The sequence below is a fragment of the Ambystoma mexicanum genome, chromosome 1p (genome assembly GCF_040938575.1).
Source record: "Ambystoma mexicanum isolate Mex_15411 chromosome 1p, UKY_AmexF1_1, whole genome shotgun sequence".
Taxonomy (NCBI): Eukaryota; Metazoa; Chordata; class Amphibia; order Caudata; family Ambystomatidae; genus Ambystoma; species Ambystoma mexicanum.
This window is the reverse complement of record NC_090921.1, coordinates 728,384,051-728,408,191: the sequence shown is the minus strand read 5'-3', so window position 1 is coordinate 728,408,191 and position 24,141 is coordinate 728,384,051. Positions and strand designations below refer to the sequence as shown.

Genomic DNA, 24,141 nt, shown 5'->3' with positions numbered 1-24,141 from the left:
AAGTTCAACAATCCAAAGTTCAAGAGTTCCAAGGTCAACAATCCAAAGTTCAAGAAAAGTTCCAAAGTTCCTCAAAATACCCAGATGCAGTCCAGATGATTGATGATCCAGAAGACAACCGAAGAGCAACCAAAACTAATGGGCGAAGGCTAGGAAATCCGTGAGCGGTCCGAGGTCGAAGAATGATGCGGGCAGCAAACAAGAACAAGGCAGTCCAAAATCCAAAGCCAGGTAAACGGTCCGGGTCGAGGCAACGAGGTAATCAGAAATGCTGGAGGGAAGGGAAAGGGACAGAACCGGGATGATAAGGAAAACTGGGTACAAGGTACAAGATACGAGGCGCCACCAATTCTCAATCAGAAGCACCGATCTGGAGTGTAGGCGGAGAATATAAAGGTGAGGTCACATGACAGCGTTCCGCGGCTTCCAGCGTCGACCGTGGGAAACGCTGAGAGGACGCCAGCGTTGCCATGCCAACTTCCAAGCCCCTGGTTGTAGTGTTCTTAAAGGGCTATGCATCCGTTTCTTGACACTGCTTACACGCCGGTACATGACAGTCTCCACTGGCTGTTTGGCTTCAATATCCCCAGCACCGGATTATTGAAGGTGCTGTGGACTGGACGGATGATCCCGCGGGACTCAAGGTTCTTAATTATTTCAGTAAGGGACTCCATGGATGCGAGAGGCAAGCGATATTGCTTCACAAACACCGGAGTCATGCCAGGGTCCGTGGGAATTGTTGTTGTGTGTATGTCGGTGCGACCACAGTCCTATGGTCCACCACAAAGAGATCTTGAAAATCCAAGAAAACTTGTTTCAACTTTTGCTTCTGCTCCAGAGTCACACAGGCATCAGCTAGGTTGACTATCTCTTCAACCATCTGCCTGAAGCCTGGAAAGACTTCTGGTTTCGCTATCTCAGCGGTCTCCTCCAGCTGGGTGGAGAAGTCCCTGGTCAGAGTGCTGATTTGGACTGGTGACTTCAGGTGGGAAAGGCAGCCCTCATGGACCTGAAAAATCACCTCATCCCTCCTGAAGTCACAAGTCACATCTTCCTTACCAAAAGAGCAGGAAGTGTACACCAGGAAGTTCCCCTCATGCCAGGTAAAGATCCTGTCTGGTGTTATATTGTCATCACTGTCACTGTCAAAACAGTCCTTGGGGATTGGTCCTAACAGTTCATTTCTTAAATCAATGGAAAAATGTCGGTCATCAACCGCCATTCCAATAATGGTGCCTGCGGCTAGAATGATACTCTTTAAGTCGTTGTTATCCACCTCTATTGGAATGGTGTCATGTTCTATATTGACTAATGGTGTTGGATTTACCCCCAACCCTTGCTGTTGGAGAGAAGCATTTAGATGAATATAAGCATCAGGGGTTTTCAATTTTTGTCCTCTTTTAACTTTCACTTCCAGGCAGAATTGTCGGGTCCTTTCTGGGATGGTGACTTCCTCTCCAGTCTGAACTTCAACTGCATAAGGTAGCAATTGAGCTGACCTAAATGCTTTCTCTTGGTCATCAAAGCCCATGGGATTATCTGCTAATCGGGACGAAGCCTTGAAGTTTATTAGGTCCAAACTAATGGCAAAGCGGTTGAGAATACCACTCCCTAAGTAAAATGCGGCAGTGACGTCTCGCACGACCCAACAATTATGGACTATGCTCTTGTTGCCAATGGAGATTTTGATCATATACCTGCTTGGCAGGAGATGATTGGAATTGGGTGTTTCCAGATCCATTTCCCATTTGTCTATAAGTTTGAATGTGGGAATGGCTGGATCTTTTGGGAGTTGGCAGAACATGGCTTCCCTGATGAAGCTCTTACCTTTGTTCACACATACTTGGGCGAGAACAGTGTCCTTCCCATCATTTAACTGAACAGGGATGAACAACTGCTCCCCAATTTGCTGAATATCAGCCAGGCTCTGAGCTGATTTCACATCTTTCTGGACTATAGGAGTGGGAATGTCTGATTGTGGATTGGTGAAGAATTTCAGAGTGTTTCCTTCCAGGGTGGAATACCACTTAAACTGGAAGGTTGATTTTCAGTAATAGAGAGGACCCCCCATCACCAGTCTGTTGTCCTACTGCTATTAGTGTCACGTCTGGAATTTGGTTGTTCTGGAAGTGAAATTCGACTTGGTCAGATTTTTGTTCAACCATGTGGCATGTGCCGTTTAGACTAACATGGCTGACACTCTGTTTCAATTTTATTGGTCGGCTAGTCTGGGTCCAGAGGACCTTGTTTACGCAATCTATTAGGGGTGACAACCTTCTCAGGAGGTCATTCCCTAGTAAACAAGGGGTGCCCTCTGGAGTCACTACTATGACCGGGTGTTTCACCTTGTGTCGCCCAATTTTAATGTCCAAATCCGCAGTCCCCTCGATGGGAATCTCCTTCCCGTCAAAGTTCTGAAGTTGTCCAGGAAGAGAGGTGGGAGGAATTTGGTATTTCTCCCCCCTTCCTGAATTTAGTTCATCAAAGGCCTTTCTGGACAGAAGGGTAGCTTGGGACCCAGTGTCCACCAGTGCCAAAATTGTCCCCTGTACTTGTACCGGGGCATAGTATCTTCCCTCCTTCTCCGCAAGGGGGCACAGATAATGCACATTTTTGGACAACTGGTGGGCTAATTTTCTGGTTTTGGACATGGAGAGAGAAGAGATTCGGGCAGAATTCTGTGGAGTCTTGGGAATCTGAAAGAAAAAGTTGGCAACTAGAAATAGGAGAAGTTTTGGGTTCCCCTGGTTCTGGTTCTGGGCCGCCCCTCCCCGCCCCCTTTTTTGGAGGCAATCACCAGGATGGGTTTGAACCAGGGGATTTTCTTGTTGTTGGTTCTGGGATGGGATGATGGGAGGCGCTAGCTCAGTCCCCACATCTACCCAGTCTGGATGTGAATCCCTTGGGACCCATTTTTCTTTGGCAGGAGTTCCCCCATCTCTGAAGGAGAAGATCCTTTTCCCAGGATCCTCTGAGGATCCCTCTCCCTCAAATTGGAATATCTGTATCTCCTCCACAAAGTGGGTCTGTTTGGGTCCTTTGTTTCTCCTACCTCCTCTCTGCTCCTTGAGTGGCAGACTTTCAGGGGTAGGAGATTTTGTTTCCGGTTCCTGGATTTCCAGAGGCTGTTTACAAGTGGGGAAGGAAGCTTCCTCCAAGGCTTTACACCCCCTTCCCCTTGTGCCTCCTCCCTGGGAACCGGTGGGTTGTCGGGGTGCTGCCCACGTCATTGTTCTGGAGCACCAGGTCCAGAGTTTGGGGCATTCAGCGCCGGCATGCCCATCTGAGGGTTCTGCTGAGCCCTCAGCATGCGACCCAGATCCTGTGCCATATTTTGGACCTGGCGCTCTAACTGTGAAACCTGCTCAGGCTGATACAGGGTTCTGTTTTCTCCCCTGGGCTGATCCCGGGAAGGGTAGCTATCCCTTCCCTGGTAGTACCCCGGGTTGGGAAGATTTGAGTACCCCTCCACCCTTGGTTTCCCCTCTCCCGGATTAGGTGGTCTGGGCTCAGGGAAGTGGGGAAAGAAGGATGGATGATTTTGGGGTTGGAAGTTCTGTGGGTACCTGGGGAAAAAGTTCTGCCAGGATTTGGTGAATTTCTGCCCTCCTGGGGAAAGTTAGGAGGGAAGTTCCCTGGGTTAGGTGCTTGGCTGGATCCCTCCCCTTGGGCTGGCGGAGTCCACACATAACCCAGGATGGGTCGGTTTCCCTTGTAGCGGGTACTTACATAGTCAGGGGAGTGATGGTCCCCATTTGTGGGACTACCTCCTTGGCTCCCTGTCTGTGACTGGCCCGAAGGCCTTCTGGGCTTGGAATTATTCTGTGCAGGCAAGTTTTTAGGCCCCCCCATCTCCAAATCCAAAATGGGGGCAACCTTTACCTCTGCCACCTTGGCAGCAGCAGGGGTAAAGGTTGGTTTGGGGTTTTTCTGAGCATTATTTTTATTTTCTATGGGCTTCTGCACCTCATAGATTTGGGTGGCCTGTTCAATGACCCAGTCTAGTGACCTTTTCTCATGAAAATCTCTCACTAGCTAGGTCATGATGTATTTGAGTAGCACATGGAAAAACGTGTGAACAAATTCTTTACTGTCCGTGCGCACCCTTTTGGTAGTCTGCGCAAAGGCACGCTTCCACTCCTGCTCAAATTCCTGTGGGGCCTGATCCTCCCCACATTGCAAATTGTAGGCTGCCTTGCAAGCCTCTTTCTATGAACAGAAAAGTGCTTTAAGACGGCCGCCCTATATGTGGACCATCTTGAATGGTTTTGGTCCTCCAGCCCCTCAAAGAAACTGGAGTATTCTGGGGAGAATATCCATTTTACATACTGAATGCAGCTACTGCTGTCTTTCAAATGGAAAGTCTCCATCATTTGCTCAAAGAGCTCCAAGTGTTCCCAGACAGAATACTTGGAGTTCTTATGGTAAGGAGTGATGACGCTCCTTATTGCTTTGATCTGTTTTAAGGGGTCCTTAAGCAAGGCCCTTTTTGCCTTATTGGCCTTCTTGGTTCGGGTAACCCTGGTCCATTCATCCTCCTACTCAGAAGCACTGCTCCCAGAGGTGCCCGTCTGATCTTCCAGGTTTTCCCGGATTCTGCGAGCCTGGGAATGGCTGGCAGAATGTGGGGACCTAGTCTCTTGTGTCCTGGGACGCTCAGAGGAGTCTTCAGATTCCTCCTTGCTGCCCGGATTTGATGGGTTCCCCCCCACTGACCTAACTGGGCAGAGGTTTTCAGAATGCCCCTAGAAGGCCTACTCTCCCGGGGTTCCCCACTAAATTGCACTGTACTTGGGTGCCCATACATGGATGCCCGCCCACCCATTCCTGGGAGGTACTGGCCTATGAGCCCCATACTTCTGACTGGATAGTTATCTGCCATCCCCGTGGCCCTGGGCTCATGTGCGCCAGGGGACATGGGGGTGGCAGACTCCAGGGACTGGGAGAGATGGAGGCCTCTGATACTAGGCCTCCTGAGGTTATGCTCAGGTGTTTCCCTTTCCCAGCGAACCTCATCTCTATCAGCCCCTGCTCCCTGTTGCCCTGCCAGAGCCTGGGCTTTCAGTTCCTCAATCAAGGCCTTACTAGACTCTATCAGTCTCTCCTGCATGGCTACCTGTTGCTGGAGTCTATCATTGTGCTGACAGAGAGCCTCATTTTCCCTCTGTGCTTCCTGGTTGGTCCTGGAGTCCTGAGCCAGTCTTTGCTGCACGAGGGTTACCTCCTGAGTCCCATCTCTACTGGCCTGGTCATTTCTTGCCAGAGCATCTTCCACCCTCCTGGTGTGCTCCAACATGTTTTGATGCTCTTTTTGGAGGTCACCCAGTCCCTGGAGGGCCAGATGATTTTCTTCCATTTTCCTTTTTAAGTGGCAGACTTCCTGGTCTAAGGTGTCTCTTTCCTGAGTAAGAGCCTGCTTCTGTGCCGCCAGGTCGTCCCTCTGCCTTTGAAGGGCACCAGCTCTCTGGCGCTCTTCCTCAAATTCTGCCTGGGTGTCCAGGTCTTTCAGAAATAATGTGTTGCTCTCTGCCTTCTCCGTATCTAGGTGGTTTTGCAGGGTGACTACCTGCTCTGCGCATGCCCTGTTAAAGTCCAGTTGTTGCTCCAGCTTTTTCTGTCTCTGCAGTAGGGAGTCCAAACCTTCTTGACACTCCTTCTGCAAGGCCAGAATTCTGGTATCCTGGTCTGCCCTTTCCTGTTGCAGGATACCTATGTCCTCTTTGATTTTAATGATATACTGCCTACTTTCGTTTTCTGACTCCTGGCTCCTCTGCAGCTTCTGCTCAGAAGAGTACAGATCAGATTGTGCCTTCTCTAATGCCATCAGTCGACTATTTGCAAAATCTTGGCCTTCAGCACATTTGTCCAGTATGGCTCCCATATATAAATATAAATATGCCGCTATCCTGACAATCTTGTTGTGCTCATCTTTGGCTTTAGGGGCCATATATAGTTCACTCAGGGCCACATGTAAGGGGCCCTGATCTCTCCAGATCACTAACCAAGTTGCAGAGACCTGTTGTGTGATTGCCTGCAACCACACATTCTGGTCCTGCTCAGTCCACTCACCTCTCACAAATAGCTTATGTAAGAGGTGCTATCTCACTATCTTGATGTCTACCAGTGTCGTCATTCTGTAAATTGATTTCCTTCCTGACTTACAGAAGTTTGTCATTTTATTTTGCAAAACAGACCATTTTCTGAGAGCGTTCCTTTTTGAGGGGTGCTTTTACAGTGTAACACAGCGTGGTAGCCCAACAGGATTTATGTATCCTTTTAGTTAGCACACTGTATTAAGCTGCACAAGTGGTAGATCTAATCCAGAAGTCCCGCAACGAGCCCCCAATATGTAAGTGACTTCAATTCAGCACTCCAACTAAGTCAATGCCTAGTCTGGGATGCCCAATGGAAGCCCTTATTTAAATATTTTATTATGTCAAAGTTCTGAAATCTGGATGATGAACCCTTATATAACGCCCCTCTCTTTGAATCCCCCCGGACCTCACTGAGCCAAGAAGTATGTTTGTTTTGCAAATTAAAAGGTTTAGTAGAATAATTAAACAATATATATATCACACTTTTATGAACAAAATAATATCTGAACAGCCCACTTATCAATATGGAAGGTAATCAACAATAGGTAAGGTTACAAAATTGCAATCTCTTTAATCACTTAGCAGTATGAATATGACGGATACTGTAGCAGAGAATACTGATATGATTCAAGGAAATGCAATGATGGGAAAGAATGCAACACAGAAATAGTTGATATGATTTCAATCAAAAGATAATAGGGTCACTTTTTCCCCTGTGACTACTCACTCCCCCACTATGTAGTATGAAGAGATGGGAAGGAGGGTACACAAGTTTCAAGAATACAATCAATAATGCAGTTCAATTCCAGTTCCCCCAGCAAGCTTAGAGAGAACAGGTATGATTTTAAAACAGGCAAAATACTTTTGAATGTAATTGCAATGGATGGGAAAATATACTAAAAATGCTTTTAACTCACTAAGGGATATTCAGGATAAGTGAGAGTTACTTTGGATTAGTTCAGGTCAACACTAGCAGTGATTCATGAGTGATTACCAGGTTGAAAACGAAATTCAGCAGTTGAGAACAAGGAGCAGCTATTTTTAACATGTGGTGAAATTGAGCCAAATTGCAATTTGCTGCACTTTTTCCGCGTGCGTAAATCGCGATTACAGAAAAACTATAAGGAATTGGAATGTCGTTTTAGGTTTGTTGGAAAGCTGAGGATCTTAGCTTTAAAAAGATACGGATGTTTTTGTGGGGGTAGGTTTTCAGAAATAAAGTCAAGATTTCAGAATGACAGATGCGCCTTAGAGATTTACCAACAACAGGATGGACACAAAATTCTATAATGCAGTTCTGGATAGGTTGAAATGGATTGAATATGATTACTTTAGACTAAGAGATGACTATGTACAGTTCTAGTCTAGATACTCACTCCTAGTTTTGGAATGGAATGGAAATGGGCCTCATCACCAATCTGGTCAGGTTTGGACTTCACTCGCCACGGGAAAGGTCTCAGGCACTGGTTCTGCATTCAGCACTGCATGGCGGTCTGGTATGGGCGGCCTCTTGGACTAGGTCTGACGGGTTCTGGATCAGCTCTGCTTTCTGGGTCTGGATTACAGCACTGCTTTCTGGGTCTGTCTGGATATTATCTGGATCTGGTCCGGCAGAGTGCTGTGCAGGAATCAGTTGAAGTGGAAAAATTAGTGTGTGCCATCTGTCCTGAGCAGTCTCTTTTTATGTGTTTTCAAAGTGGGTGTGGAGGCTGATTCTACATGCCCAACCCTCTAAGGATTTGATAGGTCAGAGAAATTTCTCGGTTCTGACTGGAGAAAGAAAGGACCAGCGTGTCATGAGGTGTCATCATGATGCTGTATTTATGGCTTAGCTGACATCCCTCCCCACTGCTTTTACCTAGAAAATACATTTTTCATAACAACCATACTTCCCAGATACACAAGTTGTTCATAGTACATATACACATCGCAAATTACTTAAGGTACATTCTGTTCCAACTCTGATTTTTCTAAGAGCTTTATTTCAGAAATGACAACTTATTCGCAAATTTGGTGGGTTTGCCAAGATTGGTTCTGCCCCAAATCGCATACAAACATACACACCCTCTCTGAGCATATTACTGTAAGTTATTATGTTCCTAGCATAAACACTATCTACAATAATAATAAATCCCGGGGTTTGGTCTCAGAACATCCCACAGTGTCCAGCTTAGTCTTAAACTGTGAGTGCATATGTCATTTTAAGAATCTCAAAGTTTGACATTTCTGTCAGCTTGTAACACTTTGTAAATTGCAATTTTATAAAACATATATTTGCTCTCAATTGAATTCACATCTCAGTCTGGTCCGCCCCCCCCCCCCAGAACTTGGTGAGTCAGATGTCACATGGCCTGTCTCTCCCAGAGCAGTTGCTTGACCAGTTACACCCACATCAGCATATCCTATTCAGCTGAAAGAATCCATTGTCTCTTTCCTCCGGGCTGAAGGGAAAATCTCCTCCCTCTTAATGAACATGACCATGCGATATCCTGCCTTCTGGTGTGGAGTCCCCAGGTGCGAAGGATTCTCATGAAAAGCAAGCCTTTTGAAGTCTGAACTGCATCAGGTTACTTCCTGATCAATTGCAACCTAGTTCCTTATGGAAAAAATAAATGTATAACTTAAAATAAGCAACATGTCTTTAATCAAGTCTTTTTCAACATGAAATCACTGTGTAGAACTCTATCTGGCATTTTGATGGAATTCTCTTCTTTGGCATAGTTTGAGTTCAATTGTTTAACCTTACAAAAGTGGCTGTTTTAAAATGCCGGCTTTCTGGTAGAGGTGAGTACCGGTATTGCACCCAGTTTTGACAGCTTTCTTCCCATCAAATATCTTTAAAATAGGGGGTTTTGCTCTGAGAACATATGAGTCTTGCTGATATTGTATTGATGTGGATTCTTGCAGTAATGATGTGGCACACCCAACAAGAAGGTTGGATCTTTTTAGGTGGTTTTGTGAGCCATCATTTTAGCACTTTTTGATACCAAATAAAAACGGATTTTTGAACAGATCTGTGTTCCTTTGCAATCAGCATTGCTTTTTCCAAGTGGTTTCAGGCTACTGTGTGGGTAGCCCAATGGTGGTTTTAGGCAGTGGTCTCCTGTCTTACCACTGACATAGGCAAAAGTAGATGGCAGCCTATCTTTCAGATTTTTACTGCGCATTATTGGCTGGTTTTGAGCGAGCAGCATGCTTTCCAGTGGCCATTCTGATGTTTCTGCTGCCAGCAATGCACAGAACTGTTACAGGGCTTGGATGAGTGGGTTAAAACATCCCACATGAGCTCCCTAATGTTCTAAGTGATTTAATTCTATGTCTGTAAAGAATTGAAAGTTCCCTCTATCATCAGTGGGATATGGAACTAAGCAGTTTATATGACTTCAGGAACACCTCACTTTTTACACGCAAGAAGCCAGAAACATGTCTGAGGTTGTTGATTTTAAAGGTATCTTCTATGCTTTGTGGGTGCAATTTCAGAACTGCAATAGCAATTTCTGCATTTCCCAAGCAATGTCAAAACGGGTTTGACAATCTAAGATCTAGTGAAAATGTATACATATTCAATGTCTGCCTTTAAATGGTTAACCTGTTTTATTCTAGCCTGTGTCAGAATTCCTACGGTAAAGACCACATTCTCCCTAATAACTGTAAAGTTACCATTACATTTTACAAAGTATTGAGAATGTATTCCTGCGAAATATGCATTAACAATCACCATGTTTACCTCATATTTGAAATATATAGTGTTTTGGGGTGCACTGCCAAATTCCATTTTAAAAGGGGCCTTATGGTCTATATAGAGGGAAGCCCCTACTCCCTTTGCAAAGCTGTCTAACATGCATTGACAATCTTACTGTTCTAATCATCTTTGCTCATCCACACCTACCATTTGTGATTACAATTTCCTATTAAGGGCTTAGTGATGCAACTGGCCAACAAGACTGTATGTTATAGAGCTGGTTCTAGGAGAAAACCTGGCCCTCCTGTCTAAGTAGGAGTGCAGGCCTTTCTCTGAGACCTGTCACACTTAAGCCAAAATGTCTGGAAAAGTAGACCTTTTAAATGTGCAGTTTGGCCAAATTCACAAAAAACATTCTTGCTGTATTTGCTTGCATACTTAGCTCTCGAGCCTGCTCTCAGCTACCCACAAACCCAATCGCCACTTCTGAAATCCAGTTTGAAGCACTGATGTAAAGTATAAATGTATGTTTGTTCTCCTTGCTCTTTACTGGTTAGGTGTCTCCGGCCTTACCACAGCTCTGTTGATCCTCTTCCTCCTGGTGCTACCGCTTGCTGCCCTCCTGACTCTATGCTGCTTGAAGCGCACCATCCTGCAGAAGATGCTGGCAAACTTAAGCAAGGGTACAGGCTGCCAACGCAGGTAACAACCCCTCAAACTGCGGCCTGAATGCAACGTGTCTATATGGGAGAGTTCTGGAATGGAAGGGTGGGGGGTTGGGCAGGTATGTGAAATGCTCTGTTTTGTAACATGGAGGTATGTAGTCTTTACCTTTTGCTTTCTATTAGTATAGCACTGGACAAGGTTCTTCTATTCTATGTTGAAACTATACGGAGCCAATTTGACACTTGGTACCTTTTAGAGCAGATGGATGCATGGTTTTGTGGAAACAGTGCAAAGAAGCAATCAGACACCTCCTACCCACACTATCATGCGTCCCAACTTTGGATGCAGTAGAAAGGTGCGCAGAAAGGCCTTCGTGCAACTTATGTCTGCTTTGCAGATTTGACACAGCGTGGGTGTCTGGTAGCGTTGTCTCCACATGCCATGGATTCACAGCTGACGGGGAGACACACTTGGCAGAATATGTGATTTGTCCCTCTCCAGGAGACCTGTGTGACTGCCCCGCGGCTTCAGATGGATGTGTCCATATGATGTGCTTGAGTGGAAGTGGGGCTTTGCCAGGACTGTTAAATTAGACATGCTGGTTGGCTGCATCAATGAGTTCCAGCTCTTCAGCGAGCTGCTCCTCTAGGTAGGGGTCTTGGCTTCAATTACAATCTGTTGAATGTCTCCAAAAGACCTCCTTTTAACCAGGATTTGAGCTGAAGTTACCACCAATGGAAAGGATCTGCACCATTCGAACTGGCTGTGGCTGCTCAATGATAAACAGCCTCCGGCCTGCACATCTGCCTAGAAACAGACTCACTTTGGCATGAATGTGAACTGGAACCTGACACTGCCAGCCTCCATGTCCCGCCACAAACACCCACCATGGCTTTGCCTGTAGAAAATCCGCCCGATAGGGCAAGAAGAAGACCAAAATACAGCCCCTTTTGAGTATATGGTACTCTAGACGGCATTAGGTGCTGAAATGCATAAATCCTCATGAGAGTTAATAGAAACACAGTAGAAAAGTATCCACTGCCACCAGCCCATCTTGGACACACCATGCAAGTTGGCACAACGTTAACACAAATAAGGTTCTAGGGACACAAAGTATCCCTACTGAACATCCCTACAAGGTGAAGTGTTCAGTGTAACATGTAGTTTCACAATGGAGAACAGAGTTCTCCTGCACTGCTAACCATAGGGACTGCTTAGATTGCCCAAAACATATGAGATTGGCAAATATGTTCCACTTCCCAAGTTGTCCTTACTGTTCAGCGTTCCACTTGTACTTTAACACAGTTCTGTTCATTTTAGTTGCTGACCCCTAAACATGTTTGAGGCGTAGCAAGCCAAGATTTGCAGTAAGTGACTGTGTAACTATGTTGTGCTCCTTTACTAGTCAGTGATTAAAGTCTCCCAGTATCGTGAGGCATTAGCTGTCTAAGGAACGATTAGAAAACACACCAGCCAGGTTGTCTGCGATAGATGGGTTGTATGACTGTGTTTTGCAGAGGAGATGAATGTTTGTGTGGAGCAGTTCAGGAGAACTCATTCCCAGTCAAGGGTGTTGCCAGAGGGTGGGACTAATATTGAGAATCTTTATGAACAGGTGTACTTTTCCTCTCTTGGCCATTCTGCTGCCAAATTAGATCTTGGAGCCCATGGGGATGGCTTTGTGTATATACAGAGTGGTCCTCTGAGAACCAGGTTTTGTAGCCACAAAGATGATATTATATACTCGCAAAGGAGATCATAGCTCTCAGATGAAAATGTTGGCATGTAGTCAGCAGTGATGAGGAGGCATATGGGTGTGACGTATTCTTTGAGACTCCTTCACGTTGATAGATTGTTCAGGATGTTCTTTCCCTTGGGGTTGGACGGCTGAAGAATCCAGTTTGTTGTATTTGTCTTTGAAGAGGCTTAGCAGGTTCTTCTTGTTATCTGATTAGTTGTTTTAGGTATTGTGGGCTTGGTGGTAGGGGGCTGTTAATTGATTAAGGTTGCTTTAGTGGTGTAGGTCCAGTGCTCGAGGATGAGGTTATTTGATGGTGGGTGTTGCTTCTACTGCTTTGCAGTAGTCCTCTGTGCATTACGTTGATGGCTTGAGGGGTGGCTTGCTCATCTGCTACAGGTGCAGGACGTTCTTTTAGGGAGATTACTTATTAGGACTAGTGCTACTTTTTTGTCGATTGATTTTTTTCATGTCATGAAGTAGAATTATTACCTTTTAGGGAATAGTCTGGTCTATGGTTACAGTGGTTGACAGGCAGTGAATCACTTTAGGTAGCCACTAATGTGCTCAATTGCAGTGGGGTAATACCTAATGTGGAGCATCAGGAGGGGAGGTCAACACATTGATCAGGACAGTGGGGGGACAATTCTTGTTGTGTGACAATTGATCCGGAGCAACCAAGTAGGAACTGATACAATGGAGAGGGGAACACAATTAGCAAACTTGCAACAATTTATCTAGAAGAACCAAGGAGCAGATTAGAGTGGGACAACAATGCATGTAAGAAAAACTAGTAAGCACAATACAGTGGGGCATCAATTCATCTAGTGGTGCAACAATCCCATCAGGGGCAATCATTGAGCTATGTGATGAATCCTGCGCAATCCTCACAAAGAGCCTACCCAAAGTCTCTTCCCAGGTGGCCAGAGGAAGGAAGCTGCTACCTGATCCTAACCCTGGGGGTGGTATTAGCCGGGAGGATCACCTGGGAGGAGAAGGGCCCCAAGGGAAAAGTAGGACTCGGTTTGGAGAAACGCATAACTTGTCTTCTTCAGAAGAAATGTCAATGATGTCAATGATGCCCGAATACATAATGGCTTGCTGTCGGAGTGAGGTTTCCTTTCCCAAAGCTATTTATCCTGAGGGTTATGAAAACTGTCCTAATCAATCATTTATCAAGAGTACAACCCGCCTTCACAAAGTTGCCCGCAGTTATGATGGTAAAAACTCTTGTAGTCAACAGGAGAATGTTAAATATGAATCCCATAGCATTAACATCTTAGGTTCTGATAACCTTAACTCTCCTGTAAATCGGAACTGCTCATTGAGTCCTTCTAAAAATTCCTTGGAAGGTTTAATTAAAGACTGAAGTGAAATATGTAAATTTGGAAATAATATCCGGGAGTAAAAGAATCAATTTGAACCCTGTGGACTTCAAGTCCCACAATGCACAAAGTACTGGAACAAGGATTAGGAATGAAGAGGCACTGGATGCAAATTGCAGCCTAATGGTGTTAATGTGCATAAAGAGTTCTGGGAGTCCCTCTACCGGCACAAACACAGCCCATTGAGCTGTTCTTGGGTAGATGGCCCCCGGGAGAGTCTCAACCACGCTTTAGCTCACTGTGCTTTTCACAGAGGAGAAATTTCCATAGGCATATCAGTCTTTGTCCCACCTGAATGTAGTCCAGCACCGAAATGCTAGGCAAATCTCCTCTGAACAAGAGTACCAACAGCAACCCCAGACACATGTTTCGGCCTAGTCGGGCCTCATCAGTGAGGTGGAGCTGTGCCTCTCGGAGTATAGTGAGCAAGGGGTCCACGTCTGGATTACCCTGGTAACTTAGGGTGAGAATCCAAAGTACCCTAAAGGTACATAAAGAGGTCTGGAAGTCCCTCTACCGGCACAAACGCAGCCTATTGTCCTGTTCTTGGGTGGAGGGCCCCTGGGAGAGTCTCAACCACGCTTTAGCTCACTGTTGATCCCATAGACCTGGGTCCATTAAGACAAGGTAGCAATACTTAGTGATGGATGGGGATGCAGAATTTACTCAGACATCAATAATCAAACCGACTCAGGAAGTTGGCAAAACGTAGTGCTGTTTTATTTGCAATTATCTAAAACAGGGAGTTACAACGGGCGTCAACAGACGTAGCAAAGCACGATCTCGATGAATTTCATAAAAAACACAACACAACTTTTATAGTCAACATTTGTCATCATTGACGTCACACTACGTGGCAAAATACAAAATCTTACTCAGGGATGTGATAGGCTTACAGGGAACATCTAAGTATACGTTCCATACTAACGGGGGTTGTGTTTGGATCTCTAACATCAGGTGGACAACTAAGCCCTCCCCTAGTGCAAGTCATCTTTGTCGTCACAAAATACACGAAGATTCATTGATTATACAAACTATATGACTCTCTGTTACGTGGCCCTCTACAATTGGTTGCTACACTTGTACTCTTCTGGAATATTCCACATGCTAGCAACACGCAGGCTGGTACCCCAGGTGCTGGGAGGGTCGGCCTGGTCATGCCTCCCCGCCGAATTAGCCCATCATCTATCATCAATCTTGCGTTCTGCCATTCAATTAAGGCTTTGAACTTGGCCTTGCAGAAGCTCTCTGTGCCTGAGAATAAAAGGGAGTGTGGCATGGTCTTATCTTCTGGTTTCGGTGTAGCTCGCTCCACAGTCTATTTTCATCTGACCATGTGACTGGAGACCACATTTTCGAGCTCTTCGCAGCATATAATACTGTTAAATGATGAACTCTTGACTCCTTCTGTGTTTTTTCATCCCACCTCAAACACACATTTGTTTCTTTCTCACTTTCAGTGTAACTACTTGTCAGACAACCAGGCTCACGGTGGCCTTGACTCTTGGTACTGTGCCAGCCAGCCTTTCTTGAATTCTCCTTCGACATTAGCTATTTTCCAACTGCTCCACACTGAAGCCCTTTCCATTCTCAGGGTTCAAGCTTTGCTAAAGTGCATGCATCGTGGAACATCCAGGTTCTATACATTCCTATGTACATACATTGGCGCATCGCCGCAATCTATTCACTACATAGCGAGCCTCACGATTATTTTGTCTCCTTGCGTTACAGCATCTGTACAAGTGTAAAATTAATTTGCATTTTCTTCAGTGTTACTTCGCACGAGCATCTTCATTTCGATCCCAAAATGTTGCTTATCCTTGACACCTCCTCTTCAGATCATATAGAATGTCTGTTCTTTCGTCTTGTGTACCTTTTCAGCTGCGTCAGTTCTGCTTCGTATGATGTCACCAGTCTTCATTCTCGTTCATTTTCACACTTTTTCCGGACTCTGTCCAGAAGACCATCATTTCTTTGTGAATGCATATAGGGTTTTCTCAATGGATACCTTGTTTCAAGAATTATTTGCGGTACAGGCATCCTCACTGGTACGGCATGTGTTGCATTTTCCGGTTCCCAACATATAGGCAACATGAGGGCGGAGCTTCTGGTAGGGGCTTTTGGTTCTTCCTCTACACTGTGCACAGAGGAGAAATGTCCATAGGCATATCAGTCTTTGTCCCACCCAAAGGCAGTCCAGCACCGAAATGCTAGGCAAATCTCCTCTGAACAAGAGTACCAACAGCTACCCCAGACACTTGTTTCGACGTAGTCGGGCCTCATCAGTGAGGCGGAGCTGTGCCTCTCGGAGTATAGTGAGCAAGGGGTCCACGTCTGGATTACCCTGGTAACTTAGGTTGAGATCCCAAAGCACCCTAGAATTTACATTAAGAGGTCTGGGAGTCCCTCTATTGGCCTGGTTCTTTCAGCATGCCTCAACTGCTGAAAGTGCCTCACGGATTGCGATATGTTGTAGACCAGAGTTTGTCCAGGAAGGGAAATAAGAAACGATCTAATGGGTTAAGAGCATGCCAAGTGCAACCTCTTGTTGAGGCAACATGCACCAAAATGTGTCTACTTACGTTCATGCAATGACTCACTAATACCCCAGTTGGCCAAAGGTATGACCTTAGGAGCCATAGCCTTTCCCGGGCTGAGGATGCCCAAACATGCTTGTGACTAACCTTTAAAATGTGCCGAGCATCTGAAAACCATCAATTTGGAAATGTAGACATTTATGTTTATTTTGTTAGTGGTTTGCAAAGTGCCACCTTCAATTTAGCAGCAGCTGCATAGCGACATGACCTGTAGGTCTGGCAACAATACCAGCCTGTCCAATGCCCTTGTGGTATAAGATTCATGATGGACTTCTTCACTTTGAGTCTGGCTGCCACCTCAGTTAATAACAGAAGTGATAGAAATGCATACATTCGATTCATTCCAATCCTAATGTACCATACATTCCAAGTTCTTTAATGAAGTTTCCATTATTATATATTTTTTTAGAGGTTTACGAAGAATGCCTCCGCTGGTGTGTATGGTCTTCTGGTCCAGAGTTGATTCATTTTTTATTTTTTATTTTATGGTTTAAAGCGCAGACCTAGTTCGAGAGCAGCAGAGTGATGTCCAGCGTGCAAGTAGCCGGCATTTGGGCTGGCATCTATTAACAGTAACGCAGTACTATGAGGTCTGGGCGTCGGTATGTGCGTCCATTGGAAATAGTCCATGGTCAGGTGTTGTTGATGGAGCCATGTTTTGAGAGATTTTGTAAAATTGGAGAGTTGTGGGCGCATTCCGAGCCGACACCAGGATCGAGTTCCAGAGGGTGGGTGTATGACAAGGAAGTTGTGATTCAAGCTGGTTGGTTGATTTGCTGTGCAAGGAGGGTGTGCCACCAGATATGTGGAGCTTAGCCGCCAGGTAAGCTGGTGTGCTACTCGTGACTCCTTTGTAGATGATAAATGCAGTCTTGAACCGTATCCTAGCTTGGTGTGGAAGCTGGTGTAGTGTTCGCGTAGGATGGGGATAATTCTGTCAAATTTCTGGGCTCCCATAATAAGATGTTCTGCAGCATGGTGGACTGCTTTTAGGGGAGCCAAGTGAGCAGCTGTCAGGAGAGAATTTCCCCTATCGATGTGCAAGACCACAAAGGCCTGCACTACAGTCCAGAAGTCCTGTGGCAGGATGAAGGGTTTGATTTTTCAAAGGTTAGACATTCTGTGCATGGCTATTTGGGTCTTCTTAGCTGTGTGTTTCTGGAAGGACAGATTACTGTCAATGGTGAAGCCTAAGGATTTTGCTGAGTCTGAGAGTTGTGGATCAAATTCTTCTCAGTGCATATCATTGAGCCATTGTTGAATAAGTTGTTTTTTAGCAGGCGGACCGATGAGGACGAATTTGGCTCGAGTGGGTTTAGTTTGAGCTGGTCAGTTGACATCCAGGACTGGATGATGGCTAGCTAATCATGGAGACGAATGACGCCCTGCATAGCATTTTGCTCTCATGTACAACTGGGTATTGTTTATGTATTTGTGTATGGCTATATTAGGATCTTTGAGGAGAGTGCCCAGAGGATCCACGTAAAGTTTTAAAAGGATTGGTGAAAGGATGGAGTCATGGGAGGGCTCCTCAGGAGACCTGGAGTCGCTTAGAACGTAACAAGTTCATTTGGACAGCCTGGTGTCTGCCAGAGAGGTAGGAGGTAGACCAATTCAAGACAGTGCCAGAGAATCCTATGCTGTCAACTAGGAGGGAGAGAAGGATGCAGTTGTTGAAGGTTTCTAATGCAGCCAAAGGTCAAGGAGGACGAGGAGGTATGAGTCACCCTTATCCATGATTTGGAGAACATCATCCACCACTTGGATGGTGGCTGTCTTGATGGCTCCATTTGGGGCGGAACCCTGACTGATAGTCATTTAGGAGATGGACTTATTCGATTCTTGCGAGTAGTTGTGTAGCAACTACTTTTTCCATGATTTTTCCAATAAACGGGAGGTTCGTAATGGGCCTGTAGTTGGCTGGGTGATCTGGATCTAGGGTTGTTTTTTTCCAAAAGAGTTCGTATGAGACCAGTCTTGAGGGTGTCCAGGAAGGATCCTTCTGCTAGGGAGGCATTGATGATGCTGAGGAGCGCATTGAGCACCGGACACGTCAATTGTTTAATGATGGAGGCCAGAATTATATTATCAGAGGAAGAAGTAGGTTTGAGGGAGGCAATCATTTTTAGGCGATCCGGGGAAAAGAGAGGAGAGAATTCGGTCCAGACGGGCAGTGTGCGTGCCAGTGTACAGGGGATGCTTAGGCTGTTGGGGCTTGATTCAGTGGTGTCTCAGATTTTGTCTATTTTTTCGCATGTTTCCTGAGTTGCTGGTGCCTCAGGGTCGGGTGAGGGCTTGGCACAATGCTTTGCTACTTCAAATAGGGCTTTGCTCCTGTTAGAGGTAGCCGCAATGGTGGTGGAGCAGTAAGCAGCTTTGGTCTCTGTAATCAGAATCCTACGGTTTACGCGCATTTATCTGTTTTGGTGGGAATTCCCATTAAACCTATGCCTAGATCCTAGGATCCAGGGGAGCTGGGCTGCAAGCCGTACCCACAGAATCCCATTTCACGGTTTTCCAGCACTGCACATTAATTTCCACGTAGCTGAAAGTCTTCATTCCCCATAAATCAATCAATATCCTGGCACTAAGGCTTAACTTGAGTATTCCCAATTGTTGAATAGTGTATTGGCTCAAGGCCGATCTAATGTTCCCATGCTACAAAAGGGAAAGCTGCATTGACTTATTTAAGGCACACACCCATCAATGACGCATGCAGAGCTGCAACATGGGGTTAATGCCACACTTTCTGCAAGAATTGCTGCTGGAATGTGGACGCTCCAGAAGGTGCCAGAGTTGCAACATCCCTGCTAAGGAACCTGTTGCGTTCCTTGTGAAGCCCATCACAGCCCTCCTCCATCCAAGTGAGGAAAGAAAGAAAAGGATCAATATATGTGTACGTGTGGTATCCTGCATGTGAATGCACTCGAGAGCTTCTGGAATGTTGTTGCGTGTAAGATCAACTATTTGTGTATGTGAGTGTTCCAAGAGTGACAATTAGTGGAGATGGAAGAAGCTGTACTATTGAGTGATTGCCTATAATGTAATATCTTATCTGCTCTGTATAATATGCGTGTAGCTTTAATTAAGTCTGCCGTGCATACAACTTGCGACCCAAGGACCAGTATGACTCGCCTCAGGATCTACCCACAGACTTGCCGCTCGGTTGAAGTGTGGTGTGGTCTTCTGCTGAGAAGCATTTCTGGCTGCTTTTCCGCTCCTGCCGAGATGTCCCATTTGCCCCTTTGTGGCCCCCATGGACTGGGTGGGGGGGGGTGATCTGTGGTAGCAGTAAGGTGTAGGTTTGGAGTTTGGGCTCTGGTGGTGTTGCGGCCTTGTGATCCCTCATGGATTGGATCCAGGCTTCTGGTCACCCCCGGTTGCGGTCCCTGTTTAGGGACTGGCAGCAGTGGTGATATGGGCTGTCTGATCGCTGCTATAGGATCCAGCTGCCCGGTCCACACTGTGACGCATGTGGGCCCGTCAGTCCCTTTTTCTGTCTGCAGGAGTACCTAGGTGTTGTGGTACATGCTGTATCATCCATTGCGCATGACTTACTTGTTTAACTCTGTAGGGGCATGTCCATTGTATGCATGATTTTTGGTTGGGTTGCTGTTGCTGTGGTTGCTGAGAGTGGGCACCTTGCATTCTTTTCTGCATGAATGCTTTTCGTGAATGGATTGCGAGCAGGCCTTTACACCTCCTGTCCACTGTGTGTAAGTGAGTCTTCAGAGAGTGACCAGAAGTAGATGTGGGAGAAACGGGTTGCTTATAATGGAGTCTCATATGTGTACCTGCATCTTGTGCCTGTAACTTTAATAAAGCCGTCCTTTTATACTACTACTACTGAAGTCATGCCTGCCTCGCCTGCTTAACTTACCTTAAGAAGGCTTAGGCAGGTCACATCAGTAAGCAGGTATCAATATTGTAAAAATATAGATTGATGAAAAACACTGCTTGTATTAATTTCACTGTGCTGCTGCTTTTTCTATTGAACCATGAAAAGACCACTACTTTTTCTGTAATGCTAGGTCTCCTGCATTGGTACTTTTCAGGTACTTTTCATTGAACCTGCATCTCGAGGAGGGGAGGAGGGCAGGGGTGTTCTTAAGATAATGCCTAGGTGTGATTGTTTTTTGATCAAGGGGTGTATTGCGCAGGTCTGCTGCTTCTCTTTTCATGCTTGCTGTTTGTTGTGGAACCCATGTGGTCTGCTTGGTAGTTTCGGTGACCTACCATTCCAAATGAAATAAATGATATGAATGGGCTACAAAAGGCAATGTTGCTAAATGATTTTGCTTGAGAGCCCAGTGGATGCTATATAGTTAAGTCACTTTCTGATGTCATGTACCACCTGACAAGACCCTGCAGGTGTTCTCCTTCAGTGGAGAGTGATGTGTGCCTGTGTGTGCCCTCCACCCCTGACACACTGCCACCGATTCCCACTACCAGCCGAGCCTGAGTGATGTTGGCGTGTGCTGTGCCCAGGCTGGGGGCATCCTTTGACTCAATGACTGTGCTCCCCTCCCCCTGAGAGACATGTGGGCATGTGTGGCAGGATGTACTGCAGGCCGTGGAACTTGCTGACTCTGCTTTTTCTTTTCCTGCAGTGAAGGGTCGGCTGAGACACGGGTGCGGTTCCTGGGTGATGGCGCCTCAGTCGACAGGCCCAGGTAATTGCACAGCATTTAGGATTTTTAAAACCTTTCCCAGGGGCTTTTACCCCTGGCCACTTAGTGTATCTGCAAATCTGGAGAGAGAACTTCCTTCCACGGCTTGTGTATGGCCATATTATTGCTGGGGTTTAGCGCACCTCCCACTGTTGTTCAAGCAAGGGTTTCGAGGGCCCAGCGCTGCCCCAGAGGGAAATCAAACCCCGGCAGTAAGTTGTCACAGGTATACCTGCGAAGTGGCCCCGTGCCCTGCGTGACACCGAGAGCCAGTCCTGGTTTTTTCCATTGCTTGATGGGATTTATTGTGTTGTGTTTCCCATTGTAAGTATGGGCCTACTACTCCGAGCATGCCAAATTAAAAGCCAGAAGTGGTGTATGGTTTATGCATGACATGTGGCTACTTGGCAGCTGTGCACAGGTGCAGGACCCGGGGAGTGTGCACTTCCTTTAGAAGGGCCCAGTTAGTTCTGCAGAGCCCCAGTGGTGTGGGCCTAGCCCACGAAGACTTTAGATGCCATCAGCGTAAGCTTCCTGTCACAGTGCCCAGAGAGGACTCTAGCGGGATCAGCATTGAGGCTACACCTATGACCTGTGACCTGTGATCTTTTCTTGAATTTGTTTCATTTTTATAAGGCCACAAACCGTACTCACCACCCAAGTCCCTTTGCACTTACACAGATAAATGCCTGGACGGGTCAAGCTTCTATATTCCGCCAACGGAGAAGTGACCTGCCTGAAAGACCTGCGATGAACATGACCTGCCAGGGTCTCCTTGGGATCTGGCACTCCACTAATGGGGCTCCTGCTTTACCTTGACTGGTGCCTGTTGGGGATTGTGGGTGGTGGGGGGGCATTGGTATGCCATTCTGCTTTGGGAGCAGGTACCAGGCCTAGCGATGCTCAGAAGGCCAGACATGGCATTCTGCTGGTGACGGCCCTCATTGGCCTCTTGCCAGCCGCAGCCCCATTGTTGAGAGGGGAGTAAACAGCTGAGACATGGGACCCTCGCCCCTGAAGGAGCTACTCACTCCATAACTGCATTCTGTCTGCCAGGAGTGTGGACCCTGTGAGGGTCAATTTGCCCCCAACCCTGTCAGGTAGCAGAATTAGGATAGGGTGTAAACTGTTTATGTATTCTTGGATCTATTCACCTAATTCTGTAACCCTTGGTAGTGAACTCCTATGGTCCATCTTAGTCCCAAAGCTGCAGTGGGACGTAAGGAGCGACATCTCACGTGGCTGCTTTTGTTATCCTCCGACTGCGAATAATGAGCGCAAAGCCCATCGTGGCGCCACGTAGTCTCTGGGAGGGACATTTCTCCCACAGGAGTCAAAGTGCACGACGCACCCGGAGTTCAAGACTAGAAATGTACTCTTTGTGGCGGCCCCTGCTTTCTCACAACTCCCTAGGTCTCTCCTGGTCCTTTGTTTTACTCCCTCTGCCTTTATGTGTTTTTCGCTTTTAACTTCCTGAACTTGCACTTTTATGGTTTTCGTTAATGCATACCTTTAGTGTGCAAATAGGAGATAGGAGCCAATTGACAGGGCTTTTAAAAGTGAAAGTTCAGGAGAAATGTTAAAATCGGTGCACGAAAAATGAACTTGGTGGATCTATCTGAAGGGTTCTGCTTTGCACGAGCAGCAGCTGCTTTGCTGGGGGCCTGGGTCTGGGACAGGGGCGGCACAGCTAGCAGCAGAACAACAAGCCTGGCAAACAAGATTTCCAAAAGTTCTGCTGTGTGTTAATGGTGCCCTGTGCTTCTGTCTTTTGCAGATATCCCCATTCCGGAAGCCGCCCGACCCCGGAACGCCCAAGGCCACCCCAGCGGGGGCAGTCCACAGAGCTGCAGGTGATGCCCATCATTAGCAAGGTAAGGAGCGCAGCTCCCCTGGACTACCATGAACATGGTGTGTTTCCTTGTGTCCCAGCTGCTGACCGCCAGCCCACTCCTCTAATATGCCCCGAGAGCCCAGAGTATGAAAGAGCCCCTGAACATGGACTGACTGATTCGAGCTTCTATACTTAGAGTTATATTTCTGTGTCTTGGTCCCTCGAGTGAGGGACCCTCCTTCAGTGTGCTATACAGGTTAATAAAATGGCGCATTCGGGACACTATTTGGAGACGTTTCCTCTTTAATTAGGCTTCACGTTGCGGGAACACGCGAGTGGACGGCGTCCGTCCTCTTTTTTTCAGAGGCTCGACGGCGTCCACCCTGTGTTTTAAATTAATAAAAACAATGTTTAAAATTGCTCCTCTTACAATGGAGAGACGTGTCCGGGATTCGAACCCAGGTCGCGCAATTGATAGACAAAAAACATAGCGACCACAATAATCTCTACGCAGCTGTATTAAACTCCAATTGACTCTTTGCTCTGCAGGATACGTTTACTTAAACATGTTAGGACCAAAAGACCCCCATTTCTTTTTAGCAAGTAGTGTTTTAAAGAAAACGTGTTATCTTGGCAAATGCCTATTCTGTGCACGTGCTTGAGTTGGGAAAGACACCCTAAAACTAAATATGCCAATGTGCTTGAATATACGTTCGTCCCACTGCACACGTCATAGTCCACCCACGTTTTTTTAGGACCCTATCCCTGGATACGGTGGTGAATCTATTTGGGCACAGCCTTTCTGCCCCATGAGGGGAAGAGGTGGTTCCTCGGAGAGAGAGCCTTCCCGCCCAATCCCCTTTTCTGAATTATTGAGATGAACTCTACGATGGAACAACGCCTGCGCTTGACCAAAGGAGGGCCTGGCACCGCCATGTCACTGCTCGGTAGTGTTCTTTCACGTGGAGTCTTCCAGTGGCTTCCTGCACACCCACTGAAAGGATATCGGCACACTTGTGTGTAACTTTTTTGTGCACATAACCCATTTGAGTTTAAATTTAAAAATAACTCCTTGAGATGCATTTTTAGACTGCCGCATTATTTTTTTACCAAAACACGGTGTTACACTTTGCAGGATTTTTCCGCTGAATTTGCAGTCATCGTGATGCCCCTCTCAGCTGCCTTTAAGCAGGCAGGGAATGGGAAAGGAAGGCATCCTGCTTATTTACTGTGAAAAGGAGCTGTGTTTCATGCTGTAGATTATCTGGCGCAATCCCTGCGCGATTTAAAATACCTGTCTTCCACAACAGTTCAACAGGGACTTTTTCACAGAGCCGGCCGATTTGGTGCGGACGTTTGGCCGCAGAGCCCGTTTTAGAGTGCCCATTTCAGCGCGGCCAGTTTGCCGCTGGGATGTTCTGGCGCCAGGATGTTTTGGTGTGGGTATGGCCGCATTGTGAGCAACGAGTTGCTG

At 46.4% G+C, this 24,141-nt stretch overlaps 1 protein-coding gene across 5 annotated transcripts in view; it reads left to right on the top strand.

Annotated features, from left to right (window-relative positions):
- ADAM15 (ADAM metallopeptidase domain 15) overlaps positions 1–24,141 on the top strand; it is a 583,228-nt gene that overhangs the window by 392,603 nt on the left and 166,484 nt on the right. For all 5 annotated transcript variants that reach the window (XM_069650163.1, XM_069650162.1, XM_069650165.1 and 2 more), the window contains 3 exons: positions 10,335–10,479; positions 20,774–20,836; positions 22,611–22,707. In XM_069650163.1, coding sequence (XP_069506264.1) covers positions 10,335–10,479; positions 20,774–20,836; positions 22,611–22,707 — 305 coding nt within the window. The remainder of the gene's footprint in view (positions 1–10,334; positions 10,480–20,773; positions 20,837–22,610; positions 22,708–24,141) is intronic.